Source organism: Microplitis mediator, chromosome 1 (genome assembly GCF_029852145.1).
Source record: "Microplitis mediator isolate UGA2020A chromosome 1, iyMicMedi2.1, whole genome shotgun sequence".
Lineage (NCBI taxonomy): Eukaryota > Metazoa > Arthropoda > Insecta > Hymenoptera > Braconidae > Microplitis > Microplitis mediator.
The window spans coordinates 285,707-311,362 of NC_079969.1; the positions used below are offsets into that span (position 1 = coordinate 285,707).

The following is a 25,656-nucleotide window of genomic DNA, read 5'->3' on the forward strand; positions in this document are numbered from 1 at the left end:
AGTAAAAAATAAAAATTATATGATGGGAAAATTAAGAATCTTATAAAACTTTATAAGTCGGAAATCATGTCGGTACTTAAAAAATTCATTAAATACTCAAAGCCCCTAGGGCTTTATTCTTTATTTTTATTTATCTAGTTTTCTTGTTCGTTAAAACTTTATTTTAAACAAAAAAAGTAAATTCTTAGATGAAAGTATTTACTAATTTTTAATAAATTGTAGATTTTTAGGGGAGGGGGTGAATTGTAAAATTTATGAAAAATTATATAGAGTTATATGAATTTATTTTTTACTTTTTAATAAATATCATAATGCATGAATGACTTTTAATCTTACAATATTTTCATTTTTTCACATTTACCGTCACCTTTTAACATGAGGATCCTATTTATTCTTACCCGGAAATTTCAATTTTCTAGACAAAAGCATACATTGAAATATAAAAAAATCTAAAAGTAGGACAATGATGATAAGAAAAAAATAAAATGTTTCCTGCGTATTTAGCGGGTGAGCTACGTGTCGTTTAATAATACGTTAATAAAATAGCAATTGTTGGGTAAATATGAGAGTAGTAATGGACACGTCAGCTGAAGGACTAATGCTGATAGGCTTGGAAAATAAAGGTAGCAAGGAAAAAACGGAAAAAAAGGGTACGTGGTAAATTGATTGGGTCATCCCCGCGGCAACCGATGGACAAACACGATCAGCCTGGACATCCTGTCAGCAGGGACACTACTTTCCGATCCTCAGTCATTCCGAGTATTTCAATGAGCATCAAGCTCATGTCTCTTGACAATCATGGGCATAATGGGTAATTGGTTTTGGTGGAATTATATTTTTTTAACTAATTTTTTAACTGTATTTGCCCAACAAAATCAACAACCAACTGCTATTAGGCCAGTTAATTTATGTAAGTTCATTTTTATTTAATTGTTTATTATTTTTTATTTTATTGATTTTTTTTCATTTGTCGTTCGTGTGCGAGCTTACTTCAATTCAAGGTCTAATTCATTTTATTTAATTGATTTTTTTAATTATTTTATTATTTTAACTTCCGCCTACAATTGATACCTACTTAGAATTAAATTGATTCACGGTATAAATTGAATAAATTGATTTATTTCGATCTGTAGACTTGAATTTAAATTTTATTATTCAGTTAGATTTAAATATTTAAAAATTCAACACAAATTGATTTAATTTATTTGAATTGTAAATTTTTCTAAACTTTCAGTTATAATCAACGATGAGGAAAATAGTTTAGCCAACAATAGTGTAAAAAATGCACTTATGGGTATAAAAGATAAAACGGTATTGGGTAACGTAATTGTTGTCCAAATAAATGGATCCGACCCCAAAGGAAGTTTAGACAAAGTTTGTGCTGCATGGGATCCAGCGGTTCGTGATGGTGGTCCGGGAGTACCGGATTTAGTTCTTGATACAACACGCAGTGGTTTTGGTGCCGAAGCAATTAATTCCTTTACAGCTTCTATTGGAGTTCCAACTTTTTCTTCCCAATTTGGTCAAAAAAATGATTTAAGACCCTGGAATGATTTAACACCCGATCAAAAAAATTATCTTGTTCAAATAATGCCACCCGCTGATCTAATTCCTGACGCTATTCGTCAACTCTGTTCCCAAATGAATATCACAAATGCTGCGATTATTTTCGACAAAGGTTTCGTTATGGACCATAAATATAAAAGTCTTCTTCTTAATATTCCAACCCGACATGTTATCGTTCAGTCTAAAATAGATACCAATGAAATTTTAAATCAACTACAGCGATTACGTGATCTTGATATTGTTAACTTTTTTGTTTTGGGTGAAGAAGTAACATTAAAAAGTTACTTAGATGCTGCCGAAATGAAAAATTTTACCGGACGTAAATACGGGTGGTATGCATTTACGATGAATGAAAAATTAGATTTAAAATGTGATTGTCGAAATATGTCTGTCGTATTTTTCAAACCGATGTTAACAACGTCAAATCAAAAAAATTTGAATACACTAACAAACCAAGGTCTATTGCCAACACCCTGGTTAGCATCTGCATTTTACTATGACTTTGTACGCGTCGGAGTTGAAGCAATCAGATCAGCAATTAAAAATAATAAATGGCCAAATGAACCCTATCACATAACTTGTGATGAATTCAATGGAACAAATACACCAGTACGTAATTTAGACTTACTACCACATTTACGAGAGGCTACAACAAATGGATTTGAACCGACTTTTGCTGGATTTTATTGGGGTAACAGTAACGGTGAACATCATGCTGAATTTGATATGCTTATACAAATGGTAGTTATTGAAAATGGTAATGTTGTATCGGCTGATAATTTGGGTACCTGGAAAGCAGACATTGAATCACCTTTAAACGTAAGTGATGATTATAAAGTTATTGAGAAAGTTAATGCTGTTGAAGTTTATCATCTAAATTTAAACATCCAAGCACTTGTTAAAAAAATAATAAGACAGGTGTTAATTATAAACCAATTGATTCCAATTACATTTGGAGCCAATTATACAGATTATTTTTAAGGTAAGTTTTAGGTTTATTCAAGACTTTATTACACTGTAAAAAATCACCGGGGTAAGTCCAAGCGGTGTAGGTGTTAAAATCAGCGGTGTTAAATTTCAACACCGAAAGCGGTGTGAAAATAACGCCGCTGCCGGTGTAAATATTCTAGACCGGTGTTAAAATATTTTTACTTACTCGATCACTATACTTGTTAATAAATGATATTCTTTATTAATTGCACGCCTCGGAAGCGAAGCGGAGAGGTTGTGCTTTATAACCAACCTGTCAAGGTCACACGATTTCCACTCATTACAGTGCATATATTTTTTTTCTATTACTCTTACACATTATGGAAAACACATCAATATAAAGCTGAAACACTAATAAATAATCCTGATACTTTTTTTAATTTGTCTAATATGTATTAATATAAAAAAAAGTTCATTAAAAAAAATTTATCGTGGACGTCCATTAGTCTGTGGTTCAAAAAAACGGCGTAGTACGGATATCTCGAGAACGACTTGACGAAACTACTTAATTTTTTTTTCAAAATTTTCAGAATTAAGCAAAGAAGGTTCCTTTCGAAAATCACTACTGTAGGCCTTCTCGTTTTTTTAAAAATAAATCATTACGGTTAAAACCGGCAATCTTACATGTAAACAAACACACACTGCCGCCATTTTTCATTAGAAATGTTCTCCTTATTTATTTTTTTTTTTTACTTTTATTACCGTATATTTACCATGGAAATTTCTATGGGAAAAGAGCGGGATATTCAATTTTATTCGAAATTTAACTTTTAAAAAAAAACATAACATGAGCTTTCGAGGCGTGCACTTTTGGATTTTCCAAATTTTTTCATAAAGAACTGACATTTTTTGTGTTTTCTTTAAAGTTAATACTCCGAGCGGACGCAGTTTATCCTGCTTTTACACCGGTATTACTCCGTTTTTACACCGGTTGCACCGCTTTTACACCGATTTTACTCCGGTTACCCCGATTTAACACCGGTATTTTTAACACCGGTCAATTACTCCTTTTACACCGGTGTAATTTTATTTTAACACCGGGCGGAGTTAAAATGAGTCCATTTTTAACACCGCTCTTTTTACAGTGTAGAAGCAGCTGTGAATTGATTAATAATTACGGTCGTTATTACTATTATTATTATTATTATTACTATTTATTAATTATTTGTCTACAGAGTCAAGACTCCTTGCGACCTTCCGAGCACCTAAAATACACAATATTATATATAGTACATATATTCCATTCACCATCTTAATTATAAATCATTCGATTTACGATATAATCATAGCATGATTTTAAAATTTCGATAAATATATAGAATGCTGCATGTAAGCACTTGCGGTAATTCATTCCATATGCATCCATTGCACTAATTAAGAATGATTTGTTATATTGCATGCTGTGGAAATTTGGTCGCATAAAATAATCTTGACGTATATCACCTCTGCGAAGACGATACTCCAATACAACACACATAAGTTTTTTAAAAATAGTGTCTTCTGATTTAAATAATATATTTAATAAACAAACCAATATTACATCGATTATTTTTTTTTGAATAATGTGTTATTGGAATCAATTGTAATATTATATGCATGTTATATATTTATATTTATTAATTCCATATAACATCTAGCTTACAGACAGTGAATCAAAAGTTGCGAAACACACGGCGGTAACAAGTTTTCGTATTGTAACAGTACGTATTGCACCATTCATTGATATTAATGCAACAGGACATTGGGAAGGTTATTGTATCGATTTAATAAACGAAGTTCAAAAAATAATGAATTTTGAATACGAAATTTACGAGTCACCTGATAATAATTTTGGAACGATGGATGAAAATGGTAAATGGGACGGGATGATTAAGGAATTAATAGACAAACGTGCTGATATTGCATTGGGTACATTATCTGTTATGGCTGAACGTGAAAATGTTGTTGATTTTACTGTACCGTATTATGATCTAGTCGGTATATCAATTCTTATGAAGAAAAAGAAAGAAGAAACTTCGTTATTTAATTTTTTGACGGTATTAAATCAAACTGTATGGTTGTGTATATTAGGCGCATACTTCTTCACAAGTTTGTTGATGTGGATATTTGATCGTTGGTCACCGTACAGTTATCAAAATAATAAAGAAAAATATAAAGATGATGAAGAAAAACGTGTGTTCCATTTAAAAGAATGCTTGTGGTTTTGCATGACTTCATTGACACCTCAAGGCGGAGGGGAAGCGCCAAAAAATCTTTCCGGACGATTAGTTGCTGCTACCTGGTGGCTATTTGGATTTATCATTATTGCATCATACACAGCTAATTTAGCGGCTTATTTGACTGTTGCACGATTGGAGCAACCTATTGAATCCCTTGATGATTTGAGTAAACAGTATAAAGTACAGTACAGTCCGATAAATCCGTCTGAGGCCTACACTTATTTCAAACGAATGGCTGATATTGAGGAAAGATTTTATGAGTAAGTTATTATTTATATTTTTTCTTAAATTACCCGTTACACGGAAAGAAAATTATGGGAAGTTTTGCTATGCATTATGGGAATGGTTCCCATAATGGTATGGGAATAGTACCTATACTACTATAGGGATGGTTCCCATATATTATGGGAACCATCCCCATAATAGTATGAGAATAGTTCCCATACCATTATGGGAATGGTTCCCATAATGATATGGGAATGGTTCCCATAATGTTATGGGAACCATCCCTATAATATCATAAAATTTTTTTTTTGCACAGTAGTGTAGAAATTTCCCAAAATTTGAATTTTCTTGAATGTTTTGTGCTGACAAACAATTCTTGTTAAAAATTTTAATGTTTTTTAGCCAAATACGATTTTTTTTTTCAATGTTTGAATTTTTGTTTTTATGTTTAATAATATTTCTGTGTATTGTAGAAGTGATTACCACACTTCTTTAAATTAATATTTTCATGATAATATGGGAACTATTCCCATAATATTATAGGAATGGTTCCTATAATAGTATGGGAATAGTTCCCATACTATTATAGGAACCATTCCCATAAATTATAGGAATGATTCCCATAATATTATAGAAAATATTCCTATAAATTATAGGAACCATTCCTATAGTGTTATGGGTATCATTCCCATAACACTATAGGAACTATTCCTATAATTATGGGAAACATTCCTATAATTATAGGAACCGCTCCTATAATTTATGGTCGTAATTCCTATGATGGTATAGGAAAAAATTTCACAAAATTATGGGAACCGCTGCCATAATTTTCTCTCCGTGTAGTTTTAATATAAATTCATAGAAATAATTTCCAGATCTGGAATTACGGCTGGATAAATTAGACCATAACTAAATTGTGTATATATTTATTACAGAATATGGAAAGATATGAGTTTAGATGACAGTATGTCAGAAATAGAACGTGCTAAGTTAGCGGTTTGGGATTATCCAGTAAGTGATAAATTTACAAAAATGTTTCAACAAATGCAAGAAGCCGGATTTCCGAAAAATCGAGAAGAAGCCATTGGACGTGTTCGTAAAGAAATTCCAGCATATAATAACACTGATTTTGCATTTATCGGTGATGCCACTGAAATACGTTATTTAGAAATGACAACATGTGATTTAATTATGATTGGCGATGAATTTTCACGTAAACCATATGCTATGGCTGTGCAACAAGGATCACCTTTAAAAGATCAACTGAATAATGCGTAATTATTTTATTTATTATTAAATTCAAATAAGTCGATGGAGGAGCGGGAAATTCAGAGTTATTGAAATTCGACAGTATTTTAATAATAATTATATTTATGTTTTACAGGATATTAAAACTACTTAATCAACGTAAGCTGGAAACATTTAAGAGTAAATGGTGGAGCAGGAACCCATACAGAGTTGATTGCACGAAAAAGGACAGTCAAAGTGACGGTATAAGTATTCAAAATATTGGAGGAGCTTTTATTGTTATATTTGTCGGTATTTTACTTGCTTGTTGTACTTTAGCTTTCGAGTACTGGTACTATCGTTACAGACCACGTGCTCAAGCTAAAAAACTTAAAAAATTAAATAGTAAAAATGGTGGTGGAAATAAAATATCATCACAGCGTGTTAAGCCAACGAGATTTAATTTGAAACCAGCGCGAAAAGCTTTCGAAGATTCAGGAACGGAATTTCGTGCGAGATTTTAAATAATCTAAATTTTTTTATTTTAAAATAGATATTGTGCCTTAATATCAAAATGACGGGTACGAAGTTTCGTGATTACGGGATCAATTGTTATCAGGGAAGAAAATATTTTTATTTTTCAAAAATAATTACTTTCATAATAGAAAATTACCGCAAAGAAAATGAAACCTGATATTTTTATAAAATTATTGCGCAGAAAATTGGAATTGAAAAATATATTTATATACTCATATAATAAATATATATCTGCTGATAATTAATATAAGAATTTTATTGTTAAATTTTTTGCACTTGATTGTGTGAAAAAATTTACATGTGACTTTGAAATGCACAATAAATTTATTTTTAAAAAATGTTTAAAATTTCTTTATCAATAAAGAATTTATATCATAGATGTTTTAATGAAATAATATATAAATTTTTAAATTTTACTTGAATCTGATAACGTCGCCCGCCTTGTGTGTGGGCTAGAACATTGAATGGCAACCGTAAGGTCAAGGGTTCGAGTCCAAGATTCGGTACTCTACCATTTTTTCTGAAGCACGAATAAAAATAAAAATAAAATGAGTGAAATTTTAACGCACGTAAGAAATGCACGAATTTTGAAGGTTGAAATTAAAAAAAAAAAATTGTCATTATTAAGAAAATTTTCAGAATATTTTCTAAAAATTTTTTATTCCATTGTCGTCTATATTTAATTAAATTTACATGCATTAATATATCCGACTTTTAATTTTTACTTTAATTAAAAGATTATTCGACGGAAAAAAATAAAATTCTGTTTCAAAAAAAAAAAAAAAAAAAATAAAATAAAGTTTTTCTACTTTTCTAAAAACTGAATTATTTCTGTGTTATTTAATTAAATTACTGCTGATATTTAATTTTTCGATAGAATGCTGCACGTATATTTTTTAAATGTATTTTAATAAATAAATATTTTTAAAGCCGGCATATAATTTTCCGTTATACATAAAAAAAAATGTATAGAAAAGATAATCCGGTTTAATTAGAGAAATAATACCGGCTTATGGATTTATGAAAGATATTTTTTAATTAGGTCGAATAATATATAAATTTGGAGCTAATTACTAAAATAATGTTGGTGAAAGTCTTTTAATTTTTAATTTAGTTTATTTATTGTAATTATAATTAAATGAGATAATTAATATATAAATAAGCTGGACTTTTATCATTATGAGTTCATTTTTTTTATTAAATGTTAATATTTAAGAAATTATTATTAAAATATTTTTAAAAAATGTACTTGTGTATTATCTAGTTGTTGATTAATAAATCTGTATTTTTGTGTAAAGTGTGATAATAACATGTCATGAAAATTGTTGAAGTTTAAATAAATAATTTTAAAATAAAATAAAACATTATAATTTTTTTCCTGTGAATGCGCAAAATTCTTTTCGTCCGGGCTAGAAATTTTTTTCACAGATCGACTGACTGCCAAACGACTTTACAATTCCCGTAACATCGAAGATAAATTGAATCGACCGTTTTGCAGTTGAAAAAATTTCTCAGCCTGTTCTCCTGCTGAGACTTGACGGCTCCATTTAATTGCTGTTACCTTTTTTCTAGTGCAGGAGGTCGCCCTTAACGCACCTGTGCAGTTGTTGCCCTAAAACTTCATATTTTGATATTTTTTTCTCGATTTTTCCACAATGGCTAGAATCGGCATTTTTTCCCATTTTCTCTCTTATCAAACTCTTATTTTTTTTGTGGAGCTACAAAACATAGGTCACTAGAATGCTGCGAAATTTATTTTCCGCGGAATGATTCATCCTAGGCAATTATTTTTACAAAAATTAAATGAGTCAACAAAGTCTATATCGAAATCATTCTGTGAGTGTCATCTGTTAATAAAATTATAAACTTCCTGGTATTTTTTATGTATTGAGGATAAAAGTATTGTTCTGTATTTTAGTATTTTCACTCATACCATCACTTCATAAACGTTCAAGTAATCGGTTATCGATATAAATATTGTCGTTTTCCGCGGGGAAAAATCAAAAATCTGTTTCGCCGCCTATGAATGATTGTTTGGACGCAATCCAGTTCCGGATCCATTGAAATTTGCAGTACATTTTCTGAGGAAGAAGTCAGTGTAGTTTTCTTCCACTATCGAACCTTTCGTTCCACGGGAAACGAACGATTTTCTTGCCTATAATTAATTTTTTTGAGCGAAATTCTCAAGTGAATTCTATAATTCAAATATATAAATAACCCAATATTTTATGCTTAAAAAATTCTCATCAAAATTTATATAAAAAAATTATTTTTATTGATTTAGCGACAATCAGTCTCATGACAAATAAACAAAAAACCTTGAAAACCTATAATTTTTCTCCCTACTTTTCTATTCGCAGTTTTATGCCGCATAGCTCTCAGAAAAAAGGCTTACGTGTCGTTCAATAATGCGTTAAAGTAATAACAATAGCAATTACCGGGTAAGTAATAAGAGGCGCAATGGACACGTCAGCCGAAGGACTATTGCTGATAGGCCCAGGAAAAATAAAATGTTGCCCGGGAAAAGGAAAACAGGGAATGTGGTGGATCTGTTGGGTCATCCCCACGGCAACCGATGTGCAAATACGATTTCCCCGGGCCTCCGGTCTGCCAGGATTCAAGTCATCGTTATTCAGTATCTCCGAATACTTCAAGCTAGTTCCTGATGGTCTTCCTGATCTTCAATCGTCATGAATTGGCGGAATATTCTGGCTTTTATTTTAACACAATGCTTAATTGTAACTCTGCAAAAAAATCAACCACAAAATACTGTTAGATCAGTTAATTTGTGTACGTAATGTATTTTTATAAATAATTTTATTGATTTGTTTGACGTTTGTGTGCAATTTCATTGATATTTAAAGTCAAAAATTTTGATATCCAATTAATTTAAATCTGACAGTTTTTAAAAGTCATCTAAATACCAAATTTTTTAAAAATTTTTTTATACGCGCTCATGTTCCCGGGGTTTGTTTGAATTTTTTATACTCGTTTTATATCAATTTTTGCTCTTGTTAATAATTAAAGTTTCAATTGATGTTTATTGCAAAGATTTTCAAATTTTTAGTTATAATCAATGATGAGGAAAACAATATAGCAAACAACAGTCTCAACAATGCATTGACAAATATCAAAGATAAGGATCCAACAGTCCTAGGTAATGTAATTGTCGTCCAGATAAATGGATCCGACCCGAAACCGGCTTTAGAAAAAGTTTGCGCTGTCTGGGATCCGATAGTTCGTAAGGGAGGTCCTGGTGTACCGGATTTAGTTATCGACACAACGCGCAGTTACTTTGGTACCAAAACCGTAAATATATTCACATCATCCCTTGGGATACCGAAAATTTCCGGGCGATATGGTCAGCAGAGTGACATCCAACACTGGGGAAATTTGACAGCTGACCAAAAAAATTATCTCATCCAGATAATGCCACCAGTTAATCTTATACCCAAAGCATTTCGTCAATTGGAGTGTGAGATAAACGCGAGCAATGCTGCGATAATTATCGACAACAATTACGTGAGGGATCCCGTGTATAAGAGTCTTCAGCAAAACATTTCAACGCGGCATGTTATTGTCCAAGCTGAAATCAATAACGACGATATTGACAAACAGTTAAACCGCATTCATGATCTTGACATCGTAAATTACTTTGTACTTGGCAAGGAAAACACTCTGACTAATTACCTTGATGTTGCTGATGATAAAAATTTGACTGGGCGTAAATACGGTTAGTATACACGGAAAGAAAATTATGGGAAGTTTTGCTATGCATTATGGGAATGGTTCCTATAATGGTATGGGAATAGTACCTATACTACTATAGGGATGGTTCCCATATATTATGGGAACCAATCCCATAATAGTATGAGAATAGTTCCCATACCATTATGGGAATGGTTCCCATAATGATATGGGAATGGTTCCCATAATGGTATGGGAATAGTACCTATACTACTATAGGGATGGTTCCCATATATTATGGGAACCAATCCCATAATAGTATGAGAATAGTTCCCATACTATTATGGGAATGGTTCCCATATTGGTATAGGAACTATTCCTATAATATTATGGGAACTATTCCCATAATGTTATGGAAACCATCCCTATAATATCATAAAATTTTTTTTTTGCACAATAGTGTAGAAATTTCCCCAAATTTGAATTTTCTTGAATGTTTTGTGCTGACAAAAAATTCTTGTTAAAAATTTTAATGTTTTTTTGCCAAATACGATTTTTTTTTTCAATGTTTGAATTTTTGTTTTTATGTTTAATAATATTTCTGTGTATTGTAGAAGTGATTACCACACTTCTTTAAAATAATTTTTTCATGATAATATGGGAACCATTCCCATAATATTATAGGAATGGTTCCTATAATAGTATGGGAACTATTCCCATAATATTATGGGAATGGTTCCTATAATTCATGGGAATGGTTCCTATAAATTATAGGAACCATTCCCATAAATTATAGGAATGATTCCCATAATATTATAGGAAGTATTCCTATAAATTATAGGAATCATTCCCATAATTATAGTAACTATTCCTATAATTATGAGAAACATTCCTATAATTATAGGAACCGCTCCCATAATTTATGGTCGTAATTCCTATGATGGTATAGGAAAAAATTTCACAAAATTATGGGAACCTCTGCCATAATTTTCTTTCCGTGTACTTATTTTTTTCATTTGAAAAATAGTTATAGAAAAAACATTCTATTTTATTTTATAAAATTTAAGGAATAGCATCAAACCAACAATATCTTCGTAAACTTACTGCTCAAAATCTCCTACCAGCGCCCTGGTTGGCATCAATATTTTACTACGACTTTGTTTATATCAGCGTTGAAGCCATGAGATCAGCAATTGAAGGTAATCTTTGGCCAAAGGAACCCCAATACTTAACATGTGATGAATACAACGGTACTAACACACCAATGCGTAATTTTGACTTACTATCACAATTACGCAACGCTACGACAAACGGAATTAAACCAACATTCACTAGATTTCATTGGGGTAAAAATAATGGCGAACATCATGCGGAATTTCATAGGCGTGTCAGCATGGTGGTTATTGGAGACGGAAATTCCATTTACTCGGACGATTTGGGTCTCTGGAATTCGGAAATTCGTTCACCATTCAATGTAAGTTATTTATATTTTAATATTAAAGTTATTGTAACAATTTTCATTAAGGCCATTCTCTGACAGTGCCCCCCACTTTTTAAAAATTTTGAATGACTTTCAACTGTTATAAGCGTATCAAATTTTTATCAATTAATTAAAAAAAAATTAAAGCATTAATTGAAAAAAGGACAACGTAGTCGTAATTTCGCCGATATATAGATTGAAAAAAAATTATTTACACTTGATATCAATTAGGAATTAAACAAAATTAATTAAATAAATTTCCGAATAAAATTGTCTTGTCAATTTTATAATGAGAATTTTTAAATTTTGTTGGCTAAAATTTATTCAACAAATTTCGTTTAACTCCCAATTGATATTAATTGTAAGCAATTTTTTCTAAATTTTATATCGCAACGAAATTACGACTACGTTGTCCTTTTTTCAATTGAAATTTTAATTTTTTTTTAATTGATTAAGGGCATTCTTAGACAATGCCCCCCACTTCTGAAAAATATGCAATGACTTTCAACTGTCATAACCGTATTAAAATTTTATTAATTAATTAAAAAAAAATTAAAACCTTAATTGAAAAAAGGACAGCGTAGTCGAAATTTCGTTAAGATAAAGAATTTTTAAAAAATTACTTACAATTGATTTCAATCGAGAGCTAAACGAAATTCGTTGAATAAATTTTAGCCGCCAAAATTTAAAAATTCAAATTATAAAATTGACATGACGATTTTACTGAAATTTATTTAACGAATTTTGTTCAACTCCTAATTGATATCAAATGTAAATAATTTTTTTTAAAATCTATATATCGCCAAAATTACGACTACGTTGTCCTCTTTTCAATTAATGCTTTAATTTTTTTTTTAATTAATTGATAAAAATTTGATACGCTTATGACAGTTGAAAGTCATTGAAAATTTTTAAAAAGTGGGGGGCACTGTCTGAGAATGCCCTTAATCACGGTCAGACAAATTATAGTTCAATTTCGTTATGAGACTAAATCAGGATTACTGAGAAAATTTCACTTGATGATACCGCTCTTAGGGGGTTTGCACTTTTTTCTTTTTCGCTTAATTAAGGGGGGTGTTGAAAGTTAAAAAAATTTAATTGTTTTATGAAAAAGAGTTGAGAGATCAGTTGACGCAGAACCCTTTGAATTAACAATAAAATTTAGCTTACAGGAAATATCGACACAGGGCTTGCTCACTATGAGAGTATACCAATTTATCGTATTGTCACCGTACGTAGACCGCCATTTATTGATATTAATAACGAAACAAATGAGTGGGAAGGTATTTGCATCGACATGCTAAAAGAAATGCAAAAATTTATGAGATTTGAATATAAAATATACGAATCACCTGATGATAAATTTGGAACGATGGATGCAAATGGTAGTTGGGACGGAATGATTAGAGAATTAATGTTAGACAAAGCCGATATCGCATTGGGTACAATATCTGTTACAGCAGCCCGTGAATATGTTATTGATTTCACGATACCGTTTTATGAACCTGTTGGTTATTCAGTAATAACTAAACGTTGGTTAGACAGAACAAGATTATTTAGTTTCGTAGGATCATTGAGTATAAAAGTATGGTCAAGTGCGATTGTTGGTTTTTTGACATCAAGTATATTAATTTGGGTTTTTGATCGTTGGTCACCATACAGTTATCGTAATGATCCTGATGGCCGTTTCAGTCAAAATTACGTACGTAAATTTCGTTTGATAGACAGCTTTTGGTTTGTATTGTCATCATTGTCACCACAAGGCGGCGGTATACCGCCAAAAAATTTATCTGGACAAATGGTCGCTGGTGTCTGGTGGTTATTTGGCTTTATAACTCTTGCTGCTTATTCAGCAAATTTGGCAGCTTATTTGACAGTCTCCCGGTTACAACCAATTCTCAAATCATGGGACGATCTTAAAGAACAATTTGACATTGAATATAGTCCTGCTAAACCATCCGACGCTTACACTTATTTCGAACGATTGAAAGACATTGAGGAAAGTTTTTATTAGTAAGTTTTACATCTACATCATTTATTTTTTATTAATATTGCTGGTAATTTTTCTACCCTATCAAAAAAATCCGTATGGAAATCCAACTTAGTCCTACATGAATCTGTCGTTTCCTGTATGGATTTCTATGGATTTCCATGTAATTCTAGACCCTGATTAAACAACTGAATTCGAGCGAATTAAAAATTTTAATTCTGTTATATTCTGTCGAATTCTGCAAAACAGAATTCAACTGAATTAAAAATTTGAATTTGAATTAAACAGAATAAAACCGATTTAAAAATTTCAAATTTGTTTTAATTCAGTTTAATTCGGATTCAGAACCAGAAATTGGAGAATTATTTTCGAATTAATCAGAATTAAACCGAATAGAATTATTTTAATTCGTTTTAATTTGGACAAATTCTGGTTTTCCTGCCGAATTAGACAGAATTCATTATTAAGTTAGGTACCGAATTAAAAGAATTTATCTGAATTAAAAAGAATTAAAAATTTAATTCTGTTCAATTCTGCCGAATTCTGCAAAACAGAATTTAACTGAATTAAAAATTTGAATTTGAATTAAACAGAATAAAACCGATTTAAAAATTTCAAATTCGTTTTAATTCAGTTTAATTCGGATTCAGAACCAGAAATTGGAGAATTATTTTCGAATTAATCAGAATTAAACCGAATAGAATTATTTAAATTCGTTTTAATTTTGACAAATTCTGGTTTTCCTGCCGAATTAGACAGAATTCATTTTTAAGTTAGGTACCGAATTAATAGAATTTACCTGAATTAAATAGAATTAAAAATTTAATTCTGTTCAATTCTGTCAAATTCTGCCAAACAGAATTCAACTGAATTGAAAATTTGAATTTGAATTAAACAGAATAAAACCGATTTAAAAATTTCAAATTCGTTTTAATTCAGTTTAATTCGGATTCAGAACCAGAAATTGGAGAATTAATCAGAATTAAACCGAATAGAATTATTCAAATTCGTTTTAATTTGGACAAATTCGGGTTTTCCTGACGAATTAAACAGAATTCATTTTTAAGTTAGGTACCGAATTAACAGAATTTATCTGAATTAAAAATTTAATTCTGTTCAATTCGATCGAATTCAGTTGTTTAATCCATCGATGGATTTTTTTTAATAGAGTACTTGCTAATAATTTTAAAATAAAAATAAATTTATTTCAATAGTGTTTGGAAAAACATAAGTTTGAATGAGAGTCTAACAGATAGAGAACGTGCTGCATTAGCCATTTGGGAATATCCAGTGGATGATGAGCACACAAGATTATTAGGACAAATGGATGAATATGGATATCCATCTTCAACAGAAGACGGAATTAATAGAATTTTAGGGTTACCACCATATCCAAATGATTCAAGTTATGCATTGATTGCTGAAGCTACAACAGTACGTTATTTAGCCATGACAGATTGTAGATTTTTTCTACTCGAGGGTGAATTTTCACGGAAGCCATACGCCATTGCCGTACAACAAGACTCGCCACTTAAGGAATTATTCGACGAGGCGTAATTATTTTATTTATTATTAATTTTTTTTTTTTCACATAAATAATAAATAATTTTTTTTTATGCAATTTTAGGATACTGAGATTACTGACGGAAGACAAAATATCGGATTTGAAAAAAAAATGGTGGGACAACAATCCGAAAAGACAGCCTTGGTGTCCTCAGCCAATAAATAAAAGCGACGGTATTGATATTAGAAATCTTGGGGGTATTTTTATTGTTTTATGGGTCGGTATTGCAAGTGCTATTGTCACCCTGGCAGTACAATACTGGTGGTACCGTTATAGATCACGCATGCGTTTAACGAAAGACTTAGAGAATGGCGGGTCATTGGATGACGTTGAGCCGAAAAAATTTAAAGTCAAACCGGCTTTAAGAAGAATTTCGAAAGTTACCGGTAATTAAAATACATAACGGGATTTTTAACTGATTACTGACCATGGCTATTAATTTTTCAAGTGTATGATTAAATTTTAAATAGCAAAATTACTTTGAGTACTTCCTTTTGAGCAATCGTGTGATTTTTGACAGTCAAAATTTGTTGAGAATTAATTCAAATAAATCATGAACCAGAAGTTAACAGACAATTAACAATCTTTGGATTTTTTTTTAACGATTAAATTACGGAAAAAAAAAATAAAAAAATGCACGTGTAGAAAATTTTGAAAACTACAGATGCAATTTTTTGGAAAATTTTTTTTTTAATAATTTGTCGTTTAAAAAAAAATCAAAAAATTATTAGACGTCAGCTAACTTCAGTTTCGTAATAAATCACTTGTGTGAAATTTTTCTGTAGCAATAAAACTATTAAAATTAATCTGAACAAAAGTTTAAATTTACGGTAACAAAATAGTAGATTGAAATATTTCACGTTTTTTGTGACAATAATATCTGTGATTAAAATAAATATCCAGTATTATAAAATTTACCATCCAGTATTAACTTATTTGTGGATTATAAAAAATATTATCGTGTTATCAATAGAAGAATTAAATATGATCCTGAACATAGCAGACATTTAAAAATTTTTGAATTTTCGTTTTTCAATAAATCAACTGCAAAAAAATAATATAAAAATATGCACATGTAGAAAATTTAAAAAACTACAGGTGCAATTTTTTCAAATTTTTTTTTTTCAAGTTTACGATCTAAAAAAAAAATCCAAAAATAATTAGACGTCTGTTAACTTCAGTATCATAATTAAATTCATAAAATAAAAATGATATTTTTTGTGGATTTTTGAAATTTGTGTAATGAATTTTATCAATAAAGATTAAAAAAAAATTCTGTAATTGTAAAAAAATTAATTTTCCCTAAACCTGTTCGAGTTGATGTAAAATTAAAAAACTTATTATTCGTTCTCATCATTTTATTTCACAAGTTTCATACATTGAATCCATTTAATAATTTATTTTTGTTTTTTGTCAATTGAATTTAATTAAAATAATTCATTCCATCGGTCTATTTATTTAAATAAATTCCATCGGTTTTACTCATTCATTTCCATTCAATTGTTCTTTTAACATAAAACTTTTATTATTTCATTCGATTATTTAATTGTTTTAATCACTCATTTAGTAATCACTCATCAATTTATTTATTATTCATCTTGCGTGCTTGTAATTCATTTTTTTAATTTTTTTTTTTTAATTTTTTTCGCAAACAAGAAGAAACTTTCAAATAAATAAAACACAAAAAACAACAAAATAATAATTATAATATTAATAATAATAATAAACATGATCTACCTTTTTTTTTATTTTCATTATCGTGTCTAGTTCTCATCAATTTTCTCTATATATTACTCTCTCTTTATTTATTACTCTTTTTTTTAAAAGGTATCAGTTGTCTGGGAGTTTATTATTAATTAATTAATTGCTGACTTTATTGTTGCAAACACTTTTTATTGTCTACTTTATAGATTATTACTGTTCAGTGATCCATTAGGATTAATTGCTCACAAAATTTTTTTTTACTCAATTATTAAATAAAAAAAAAATCATTTTCTCAAAGCAAACAAAATTCCCTTTAAAATGAATACCAACATCGATATATTTGAATAAACTCATGAATTCGTTAGCTGTCTACGAGTCGTCCGCGAATTAACCGCGAGTTGATTGTCACCACTGACTTGTTTTAAAAATATTGATGTGGGTACTCAATCAACAGGAAATTTCATCACAAATTCAACTGTAATGACATTTTTTTTTTTTTTTACAAAAGAAATTAGTAAGTAATTTGTCGATTGATAATAAAAATATAGACAACTGATATCTTTCCCTGTTTTCACTCACTTTTAAATAAATAATCGACATAATTACGAGTACATTTTAAAATTTTAATTTTTTTAAATGAAATAATTTTTTTTTGACTGGATCAGGAAAATGACTTTTTTTTTTTATTTTTAATTATTAAATTTTTTTTTCCATTTTGTTTTTTATTAAGGGTTTCAGAAAAGGCTGTAAGGTGATTAGGAATGTGTTAATAATTTATTTTTTGACTACGAAGGTATTAATTAATAAATTAATTAATAAGACTCTTATTAATTTTTTTAATTCTATCAATTAATTAATTTGATGATTAATTTATTAGTTGGGGCTTTAAATTATGATATTTTTATTATTATGATAATAATTAATAACCAACTATCGATTAATTAATTTGGTTTTATTAATTATTAATAAGGCGATATTGTTATTAATAATTAATTAAACTATTAACCCTTTAACGATATATAGAGATATAGATATATATATTTATTATTTTAAATATTAAAACGATAAATTTATAATTCAATTACTAAAGTATATTTTTAATTAATAAGGCAAAATTAATATTTTAATCAACTCAACTATTTTAATAAATCGTTAAAGGGTAACTACATGATAAATTAAACAAAAAAAAACATTCAAAATTATAAAGAAAAAAACAGTCTTGTTGGTTTTTTTTCCTTATAATTTTTACTATTTATTTTTTTCTATTTCATTATTATATTAATTACGATTAATCATTATTTACTTATTAATGATTAATTTATAATTTCATTATATGTACGATAAAAGAAAAAAAACATAAAATTTTTTTTTACTTAAAAAATTTTAATTATTAACCTTCTGTTTATTTTCTTTTTTTTTTTCTTAAGTCCGTTCTGCTAGAATTCTATTAATTTAATTAACAACAGAAAGTTAATAATTAAAAACAAAAAATTTAAAAATTCCGACGAAATTTAATATTTTTTAATTTAGCTCGTTAATTATTTATTTAAATCTTTAATTAATTTTTTAAATCAGCATTATTATTAAAGAATAAAATTCAACAAAATAATTTAAAATTGACTTATTGATATTTTAAAAATTAATAATTAATCATAAAACGTTAATTATTCATTGATTAATATTTAAACTTAAAAAAAAAAAATTAACTAGACGATAACATAAACACTCGAAAAAAAATCCACATCTCAAATAGTCACCTCATTATTTATATATTTAATATATTATTCAACTATGTTTTATTATTTCCGACGAAAAAAAATATTGAGGTGAGGTCGCATATATATTTCTTTGTTTATTATTCAATATGTTTTTTTTTTATTTTTTCATTATTTTATTTTTTTTTTTTTTATTTTCTTGTTATTAACGCATATCGTTGTTTAAAAAAATTTGTTTTCTCGCCTACGGACGGAAAGAGGCAACTTGCGGACCGCTGCCCTAAACGAAGTTGCAACTTTCCGACTCCGTCGAGCAGAAAAATAGTATCCGCACCTTGGCCAGTAAAAAAGAAAACCTCAGACCACAATTACATGTGATCTGAGACTTTTCTTATTTTACTGACCTAGGGATGTATTATACTATTTTATTTAAGGGCTCACTAATAATGATTAAATTAATAATAATAATAATAATAATTAATAATCGGAATAATATTAATAACTTTTTTTACTGTCTCATTATTTTATTCAAAAGGTATTTTCAAATATTTGATCTTCCCGCCTTTTAAATAAATAATTAATTAATTAAATAATTGTCAATTAATTAATTAATAAAAAAAAATTATTTAGTTAATTATTACAAGCTCTCAAATAATTTATTAATAAATAATTTCTAATCTAACAATTACGTTATTGGCAATTAATTAATTCATTCAATTTTTCCTCTATCACTATGACGTTTAAAGCTTTTTTTTATTTTCATTAATTAATTAATTGATTTTTCTTACGTGATATTTAATTAATTAATCAGAGACAGTTGTATTTTTTTTTTGTTTTAAATTAATTTAGTTAATTATGCAAGGGAGCTAGCTGTGCCTCCTTTCATGCATAACAAATTCCACATGCCAAGAGGACTCCCTTACTATGCTTTAATTTTATTAATTTTTTTTTTTTAAATTATTAATTGATTAGTTAATTAACTATTTCAATCGATTGATCATTAGATGACCACTAGATCGATTGATCATACTACATTGTATTGATAAATAATATTTATGTAGACTTTTGCGGTACTTATCTTTATGCTGTTGTTTAAAGTATTGATTAATTATTTTTTTTTATTCATGTTAATTAATATTTGGGTTCAAATATAATTATCCTCCACGTGATTTAATTAAGCTGATGGTTTAATCCATTTGCTGTTGATTTTTTTTTAAAGTGTCAATGGGCGTAAAGCAGCCAATGGACGACAATTGAAACTACTGCTGTGTCTCCTGAAAAAAAAAATTTTTATTCATTTATTTCTGATATCGGGATTGATTTAAATTTCATACTAACCGTTTCCTATCGTTAAGAATTGATAAACTTGGTTGGATCCAATGCTTCCGGTCTAACATAAAAGAATCTTTCTCAGTATCATAAGATTCTTTTGTTAATATATTATCATTATCATCATCATTATTATCAGTATTATTATCATCATCTTCTTCGTCTTCATCATCATCATCATCACCATCATCACCATCATCATCATCATCGTCGTGATCATGTATCAATTTACTATAATAAAAATGATGATTAGTCTCAGCAATAATCCGACGTTTAACTGGTGATCTAATGGGATCTGTTTGTATTGATTTATCACACTGTTTAACACGAAATTTTAATGTAAAAGTTTTAATTGCTGTTTCTTTATCTCCATCAGTGGTACCAGTTGCTGCTGATGATGATACTGATGGTGTTATTATTGTTTCATGATATTCCATGTATGGATTATCATCATTTGGTAGATATAATATATTACCAGATGATGAACGACGATAATTAACTAATTCATAATTATTATTGACAGGAAATGTTGTACCATCAGCCCAATTACCGTCATCTTTTATTGGACGAAAATGAGTACGCGCTGATGTCAATAAATCTTCTTCTTCTTCTTGCTCTTCTTCTTTAACTTTTTCTATTTTACCAGCATCATCTTTACTTTTAATATCAATTCCTAATTGTTCTTTATCTCCAATAACTTCAATTACTTTATTATCATTGTCAACTTTTTGTTTTTGTTCTTGCTCATTATTTATTTTCAAATCCTCAATGTTACGACCACCAGCATCATTATTGACAACAGCGACAATATTATTAGCGTCATTATTAATTTTAGTATCGATATCAATTTCATTTTTTAAATTATTTAATTTTTCTTTGTAATCATATTGTTGATGCTGCTGTTGTTGTTGTTGTTGTTGCCGTTGTTGTTTTATTATTAAATTAATATCATCGTGCGGAGATGAATAGAATGAATTTATTTTAGGATTATCAATTGTTATCAAATTATTGCCAAGATCTTTCCAATTCCATGGTCCATCGCCTCCATAATCAGACCAATTTAAATTATAATCTAAAAAATAAAATTATTATTTATTTCAACAGCCACTTGGTTGCAAATTTACGTCAATTTAAAAGTACAAATTTTTGCTATCAAATTAACATCAAGTTGCCTCATAGCTTTACATTTGACAAAAAAAAATTTTCAATTAAAACTTGATAGCCAAATTGATGTCAATTTTTAAAATATTAAAAAAACTTACCAATTTTATCTTTAGAATCATCAATAAATTTACTAACACCAATAATACCAATGTCCCATGGAATAATAGTTTCATCAACAACTGTATTATCATCATCATTATTATGATGATGATGATAATTATTGTCGTAATAATATGATGTATTATTACAACTATCAATTATTTTTTTGCAACTCATAATACTATTGTTATCATGATGATCAGCAATACCATTATCATCATCGTCATCATCATTGATAATGGGTAAAATCAATAATTCTGTTGGATCAACGGGCCACAATGGACCCGATGGTATTGATAATGATGGAGCTGCCCATATTGACGCAGTATCACCAGCATTACCCGGTCCACTATCCCAAAGTGCCTCAAGACTTTCATCAAATTTAGCTTGCAGCTGTGCCAATTTTATTTTATCCATTTCTAATTCACGTTCCTTATCACGTTCACGTTCCATTGATTTTGCGAATCCAAATGTTTCTTTATCTTCTTTACGATCAATTGTTCTCTGTAATATTAAAATTATCATTCATTAGAGATAATTATTTCAAAATAAACAAATGCGAAACTTACAATGGACATTTTAGGTTTCCTTTTCTTTTCGTTCTTTTTATTTTTATTGTTGAAATTTTTTTTATTCAAATTATTAATCGTATTGGTGGCACTGTAGGTCTTATCTTTCTTGTGGTTATTATTGTTATTTTTATTATTATTATTGTTATTAATATTATTATTATTATGATTATAATTATTACTATTATTACTATTATTATTATTATTATTATTATTATTATTATTATTTTTCTTTGGGGTGGCAGGCTGTAAGGCTGGAAAAGCTGCGTAATATCTTAACGCTTTATCACGAGGTGTTAAGGTCTCAAATTTAATATTATTAACACTTTCTAAATTTTTTCTTTTACTTTCTTCTTTTTCAGTGTCACTAGTATCATTTGTAGACCCACTGCTACCTTCGAGATTGCGTAATTTTGCACACAATTCATCAACCAATGGTTCAACTCCACATTTCTGAAAAAAAACATTTTTTCAATTAAAAAAAAAAAAAAAATGGAAAAGAGAGAGGGGGTGAAATGATTCGAGTAGTTGAATAGATGATGAAATTTCCTGTCGATTGAATACCCACATGGATATGTTTAAAAAATGATAAAATTACCTGATCAGCAGCATTTGTAAGACATTGAACAACAGCACGTCGCTGATCACGATCACCAGATATCCGGGCCCTTGGTCTGACACGATAATTTAAATGTCGACGTGCTCCAGTACTACTTCCTCCGCCAGCAGTAGCACGATTATTTACGACAGCAAAGTCAATGTCTTCGTCGAGAGGACTCAGGGCCGAGTCGGGGGGGCGACGTAGTAGGCTAAGTACAAAACGCGAGTACGCAACCGGGTCTATACCCAATGCATCCAAGCGTGATTCAAGCCAATGTCGCAACTCCTCCTCGGCCCGTGTGCCAAATACGCCGCCACCACTTGGTGACGTCGTAAGCCCGACTAAACGTAGGCCCGGATTCCTCATTCCCTGAGCACCAATCTACACCATGAACCTTTTAATTTTGATAACTCCACTGCCTCCGGGGTGATCATCTCTCTAAAAAATAATATAAAAAAAAAACAATTTTTTTTTTTGTAATTCGTTAATAAAAATGATTATTTAATTAAAATAAAGACGGGCGGAAGATTAAAAATAAATTCATGTAAATATAGATGTCTTTTTTTTTTTTTATTCGCAGACATATGTTTTAATTATTCATGTGTAGTAATAATTGAAATTGAAATAATTTAAAAAATAAATTAACTCATTAAAAATATGAATATTTTTAGTATTTAATAATAATAATTCTATCATTTAGATAAATAATAAATGTATGAAGCAATATTTAATATAATTACAATTCATAATATTAACACTTGTCTACAAGCATAATTACTAATTATATAAATATTCATTTATTGTACTTGTAATTGTCTGGTCTGAATAATAATTTTAAATATCAATTTAAATTAGTGATAAGACATTGCCGTCATTTTTATGTTCAGGATCACAAGAAATTGACTGACAATTGATGTCAAAAATTTTTCCGCAAATTTATTTCCAATCGAGATTTGAATTAATGAACGACCGATGATGAATTTTTTGCTGGTAAATTGACGTTAATTGTCAGACAATTTCTCTGCTATACATTACTAGGGTAAATAAAATTTTTTCCAAGTAAATAAACTCACCTATTAGTTTTTGAATTGAATTTATTGTCCGTCCTCAATTGTGACAAAGGTAAACCACCACCCCGTAATTACCTTAAACTTTTGTTTATTTAATTTTTTATCACTTTTATTATTTAAATCACGCTTTGCTGTTTGATCTTGATGATTAATGATGGAGCCTTTAAATATATTTTTCCTGATTCTTTAAGTTTTTTTTTGTTAAATATATAGATTCAGTAGGAGATTTTTAATTTTTTTATTTCTTTAGTTTATGTAATTATTGTATTTTATTAAAATTAGTTCTTAGATGTTGATGTTTTGTTTTGTTTTGTTTTATTTATCAAGTTACTGTAGTTCCGTTTGTGGTACCTGGGTGGAGGTTCCGTTGTCGTTGATGGGATGGCATGTCTTAGTGAAGGAAAAATTATATCTCCTTCCCATTTTGACGCTAAAATTATTTTAAATAAATTTTCATTATTTATTTTTTCTTACAAATTCAAAATTGCGCGCCTTTTGTCAGCAGTTTAAAATATTTAAATTGTGACATTAGCGTGCGTAAAAGTATTATTTTTAGCCCATGGTTTATATTTTCATGGTTTTACTATACGGAAAAATCGCGAGCGTGCGTAAAAATGGAGAATTGAGTCACTGCGTCATCTGGTGGGAGAATTTCAATGCGCTTTTGATATTTTGACGATTACGGGCGATCATTGGTGTACTTTTCGAGTATTTTTTACAAAAATTTAAGTACAGATCGAGTAAATTTTGATATGAAATGTTTGTGTTAATTTTTTTCGTCAAAAATAGACAGAGCCAAAATTTAAATGATTAAAAGAAATTTCAAATTTTTCAAAATTTGGATTAATCATTTTCGTTACATTTAAATTTAAAGTGTTCAATTTATTTATTTTGCAGTAAAAGAAAAAGAAAATTAAAGTTCTGCGTAAAAAAGTTCAATGTACTTGAATTAAGGATAAAAAAAAAAAATTCTGCGTAGTTCAATTTTTTGTAATTGAAAGTCAATGACATTAAATTCAAAAAAAATAATTTTTTATAAAAATAAAATAATTGACCTAAAAAGAAAATATCAATAAAAAATAAAAAAAAAAATGGCACACAACAAATAACGTTAAGAAAACGTACAGTGAAATAATCCCGCGCAAAGGTTAAAAGGGCATGAAATAAAAAAGTGATTAATTAATAATTAATAACGAAGTAAAAATAATAATGGTAACGTAAAAAAGTATAGTACGCTAATAATAAAAAAAGTAGACAAATAATGGACATAAAATGATGCAATCTCTATGACTAACGCAATATTATAATTGTAAAAATAAATATATAATTAAAATATCGGATGAAAACAAACTGGTAAGATACTCAGCTGTCATTTAAATTTGACGTTTAAAAATGACAAGAGCATATCAATAACCCATAGACTTGTTGTGATAACACACGAAAATACTTGAAATAATTAGTAAATAACCTTGTCGTGTAGACTACGCGTTTGGTATGTACGTGACTCATAACGACACGGACTGCAATTTAACTTAATGACGTTGCTTTATATTTTTAATATTTAAATATTTGAATGTAAATAATTGTGTTAATTATGTTTATATATTTATTATGTATGTGTTGATTGATCAGAAAGGGTTTAATAAATACCTGCATATCCTGAGAGATGATTTTTTCACCCCGGCCTTCTAAACACCCCACTTGGTGAAAAACATGGCGGCCACTAGCAATGGCCGCCACTCCCTTCTTTTCTCTTTCATTTTCGCAGTAGCGGATTTCATTTTTAAAAAACCCCGCTCTTATTTTATTATTATTAATAATAACAATTTTTAATTTTAATTTTAATTAATATTAATCAAGATATTGGCGATAAAATTTAAATTTTAAAAAAGGCGGGAATTTTTAAATTTTTAAATAAAA

The 25,656-nt window shown here is 28.8% G+C and overlaps 4 protein-coding genes and 1 non-coding gene across 6 annotated transcripts in view; 3 read left to right on the top strand and 2 right to left on the bottom strand.

Annotated features, from left to right (window-relative positions):
* LOC130678176 (cyclic AMP response element-binding protein A) overlaps nt 1-25,656 on the bottom strand; it is an 80,346-nt gene that overhangs the window by 39,311 nt on the left and 15,379 nt on the right. The gene's annotated exons all lie outside the window — the stretch shown is intronic.
* Nucleotides 340-7,683, top strand: LOC130678168 (ionotropic receptor 25a). The gene is made up of 5 exons (XM_057485212.1): nt 340-910; nt 1,235-2,385; nt 4,194-5,035; nt 5,936-6,274; nt 6,385-7,683. Exons 1-5 carry the CDS (start codon nt 799-801, stop codon nt 6,749-6,751), a joined length of 2,811 nt encoding a protein of 936 aa, XP_057341195.1. The 5' UTR covers nt 340-798; the 3' UTR covers nt 6,752-7,683.
* LOC130678169 (ionotropic receptor 25a-like) lies at nt 9,214-16,507 on the top strand. Its single transcript, XM_057485213.1, has 6 exons — nt 9,214-9,554; nt 9,832-10,497; nt 11,519-11,925; nt 13,097-13,944; nt 15,136-15,474; nt 15,549-16,507. Exons 1-6 carry the CDS (start codon nt 9,455-9,457, stop codon nt 15,877-15,879), a joined length of 2,691 nt encoding a protein of 896 aa, XP_057341196.1. The 5' UTR covers nt 9,214-9,454; the 3' UTR covers nt 15,880-16,507.
* Nucleotides 10,717-10,852, top strand: LOC130678353 (small nucleolar RNA SNORA35). Its single transcript, XR_008991800.1, has one exon. It is a non-coding gene; the product is annotated as a small nucleolar RNA SNORA35 (small nucleolar RNA).
* LOC130678171 (probable WRKY transcription factor protein 1) lies at nt 16,823-25,484 on the bottom strand. 2 transcript variants are annotated; one of them, XM_057485215.1, is made up of 7 exons: nt 25,387-25,484; nt 23,740-24,166; nt 22,664-23,104; nt 22,066-22,518; nt 21,496-22,000; nt 20,243-21,305; nt 16,823-20,178 (listed from the first exon to the last, which is right to left on the bottom strand). In XM_057485215.1, the coding sequence occupies exons 3-7, from the start codon at nt 23,030-23,032 to the stop codon at nt 20,118-20,120; spliced, it is 2,451 nt and encodes an 816-aa protein (XP_057341198.1). In that variant the 5' UTR covers nt 23,033-23,104; nt 23,740-24,166; nt 25,387-25,484; the 3' UTR covers nt 16,823-20,117. The 2 variants fall into 2 exon arrangements, with proteins under 2 accessions (XP_057341198.1, XP_057341197.1); XM_057485214.1 differs by lacking the exon at nt 25,387-25,484 and adding an exon at nt 25,205-25,351.

Coding starts and splice junctions, on each gene's coding strand:
- LOC130678168 (XM_057485212.1), top strand. CDS start 799: ATGGGCATAATGGGTAATTGGTTTTGGTGGAATTATATTTTTTTAACT. Junction 5,036..5,935: donor ATTGAGGAAAGATTTTATGA/GTAAGTTATTAT, acceptor TATTTATTACAG/AATATGGAAAGATATGAGTT. Junction 6,275..6,384: donor AAAGATCAACTGAATAATGC/GTAATTATTTTA, acceptor TATGTTTTACAG/GATATTAAAACTACTTAATC.
- LOC130678169 (XM_057485213.1), top strand. CDS start 9,455: ATGAATTGGCGGAATATTCTGGCTTTTATTTTAACACAATGCTTAATT. Junction 9,555..9,831: donor TGTTAGATCAGTTAATTTGT/GTACGTAATGTA, acceptor TCAAATTTTTAG/TTATAATCAATGATGAGGAA. Junction 15,475..15,548: donor AAGGAATTATTCGACGAGGC/GTAATTATTTTA, acceptor ATGCAATTTTAG/GATACTGAGATTACTGACGG.
- LOC130678171 (XM_057485215.1), bottom strand. CDS start 23,032: ATGAGGAATCCGGGCCTACGTTTAGTCGGGCTTACGACGTCACCAAGT. Junction 22,519..22,663: donor TTACAAATGCTGCTGATCAG/GTAATTTTATCA, acceptor GTTTTTTTTCAG/AAATGTGGAGTTGAACCATT. Junction 20,179..20,242: donor ATTCTTAACGATAGGAAACG/GTTAGTATGAAA, acceptor TTTTTTTTTCAG/GAGACACAGCAGTAGTTTCA.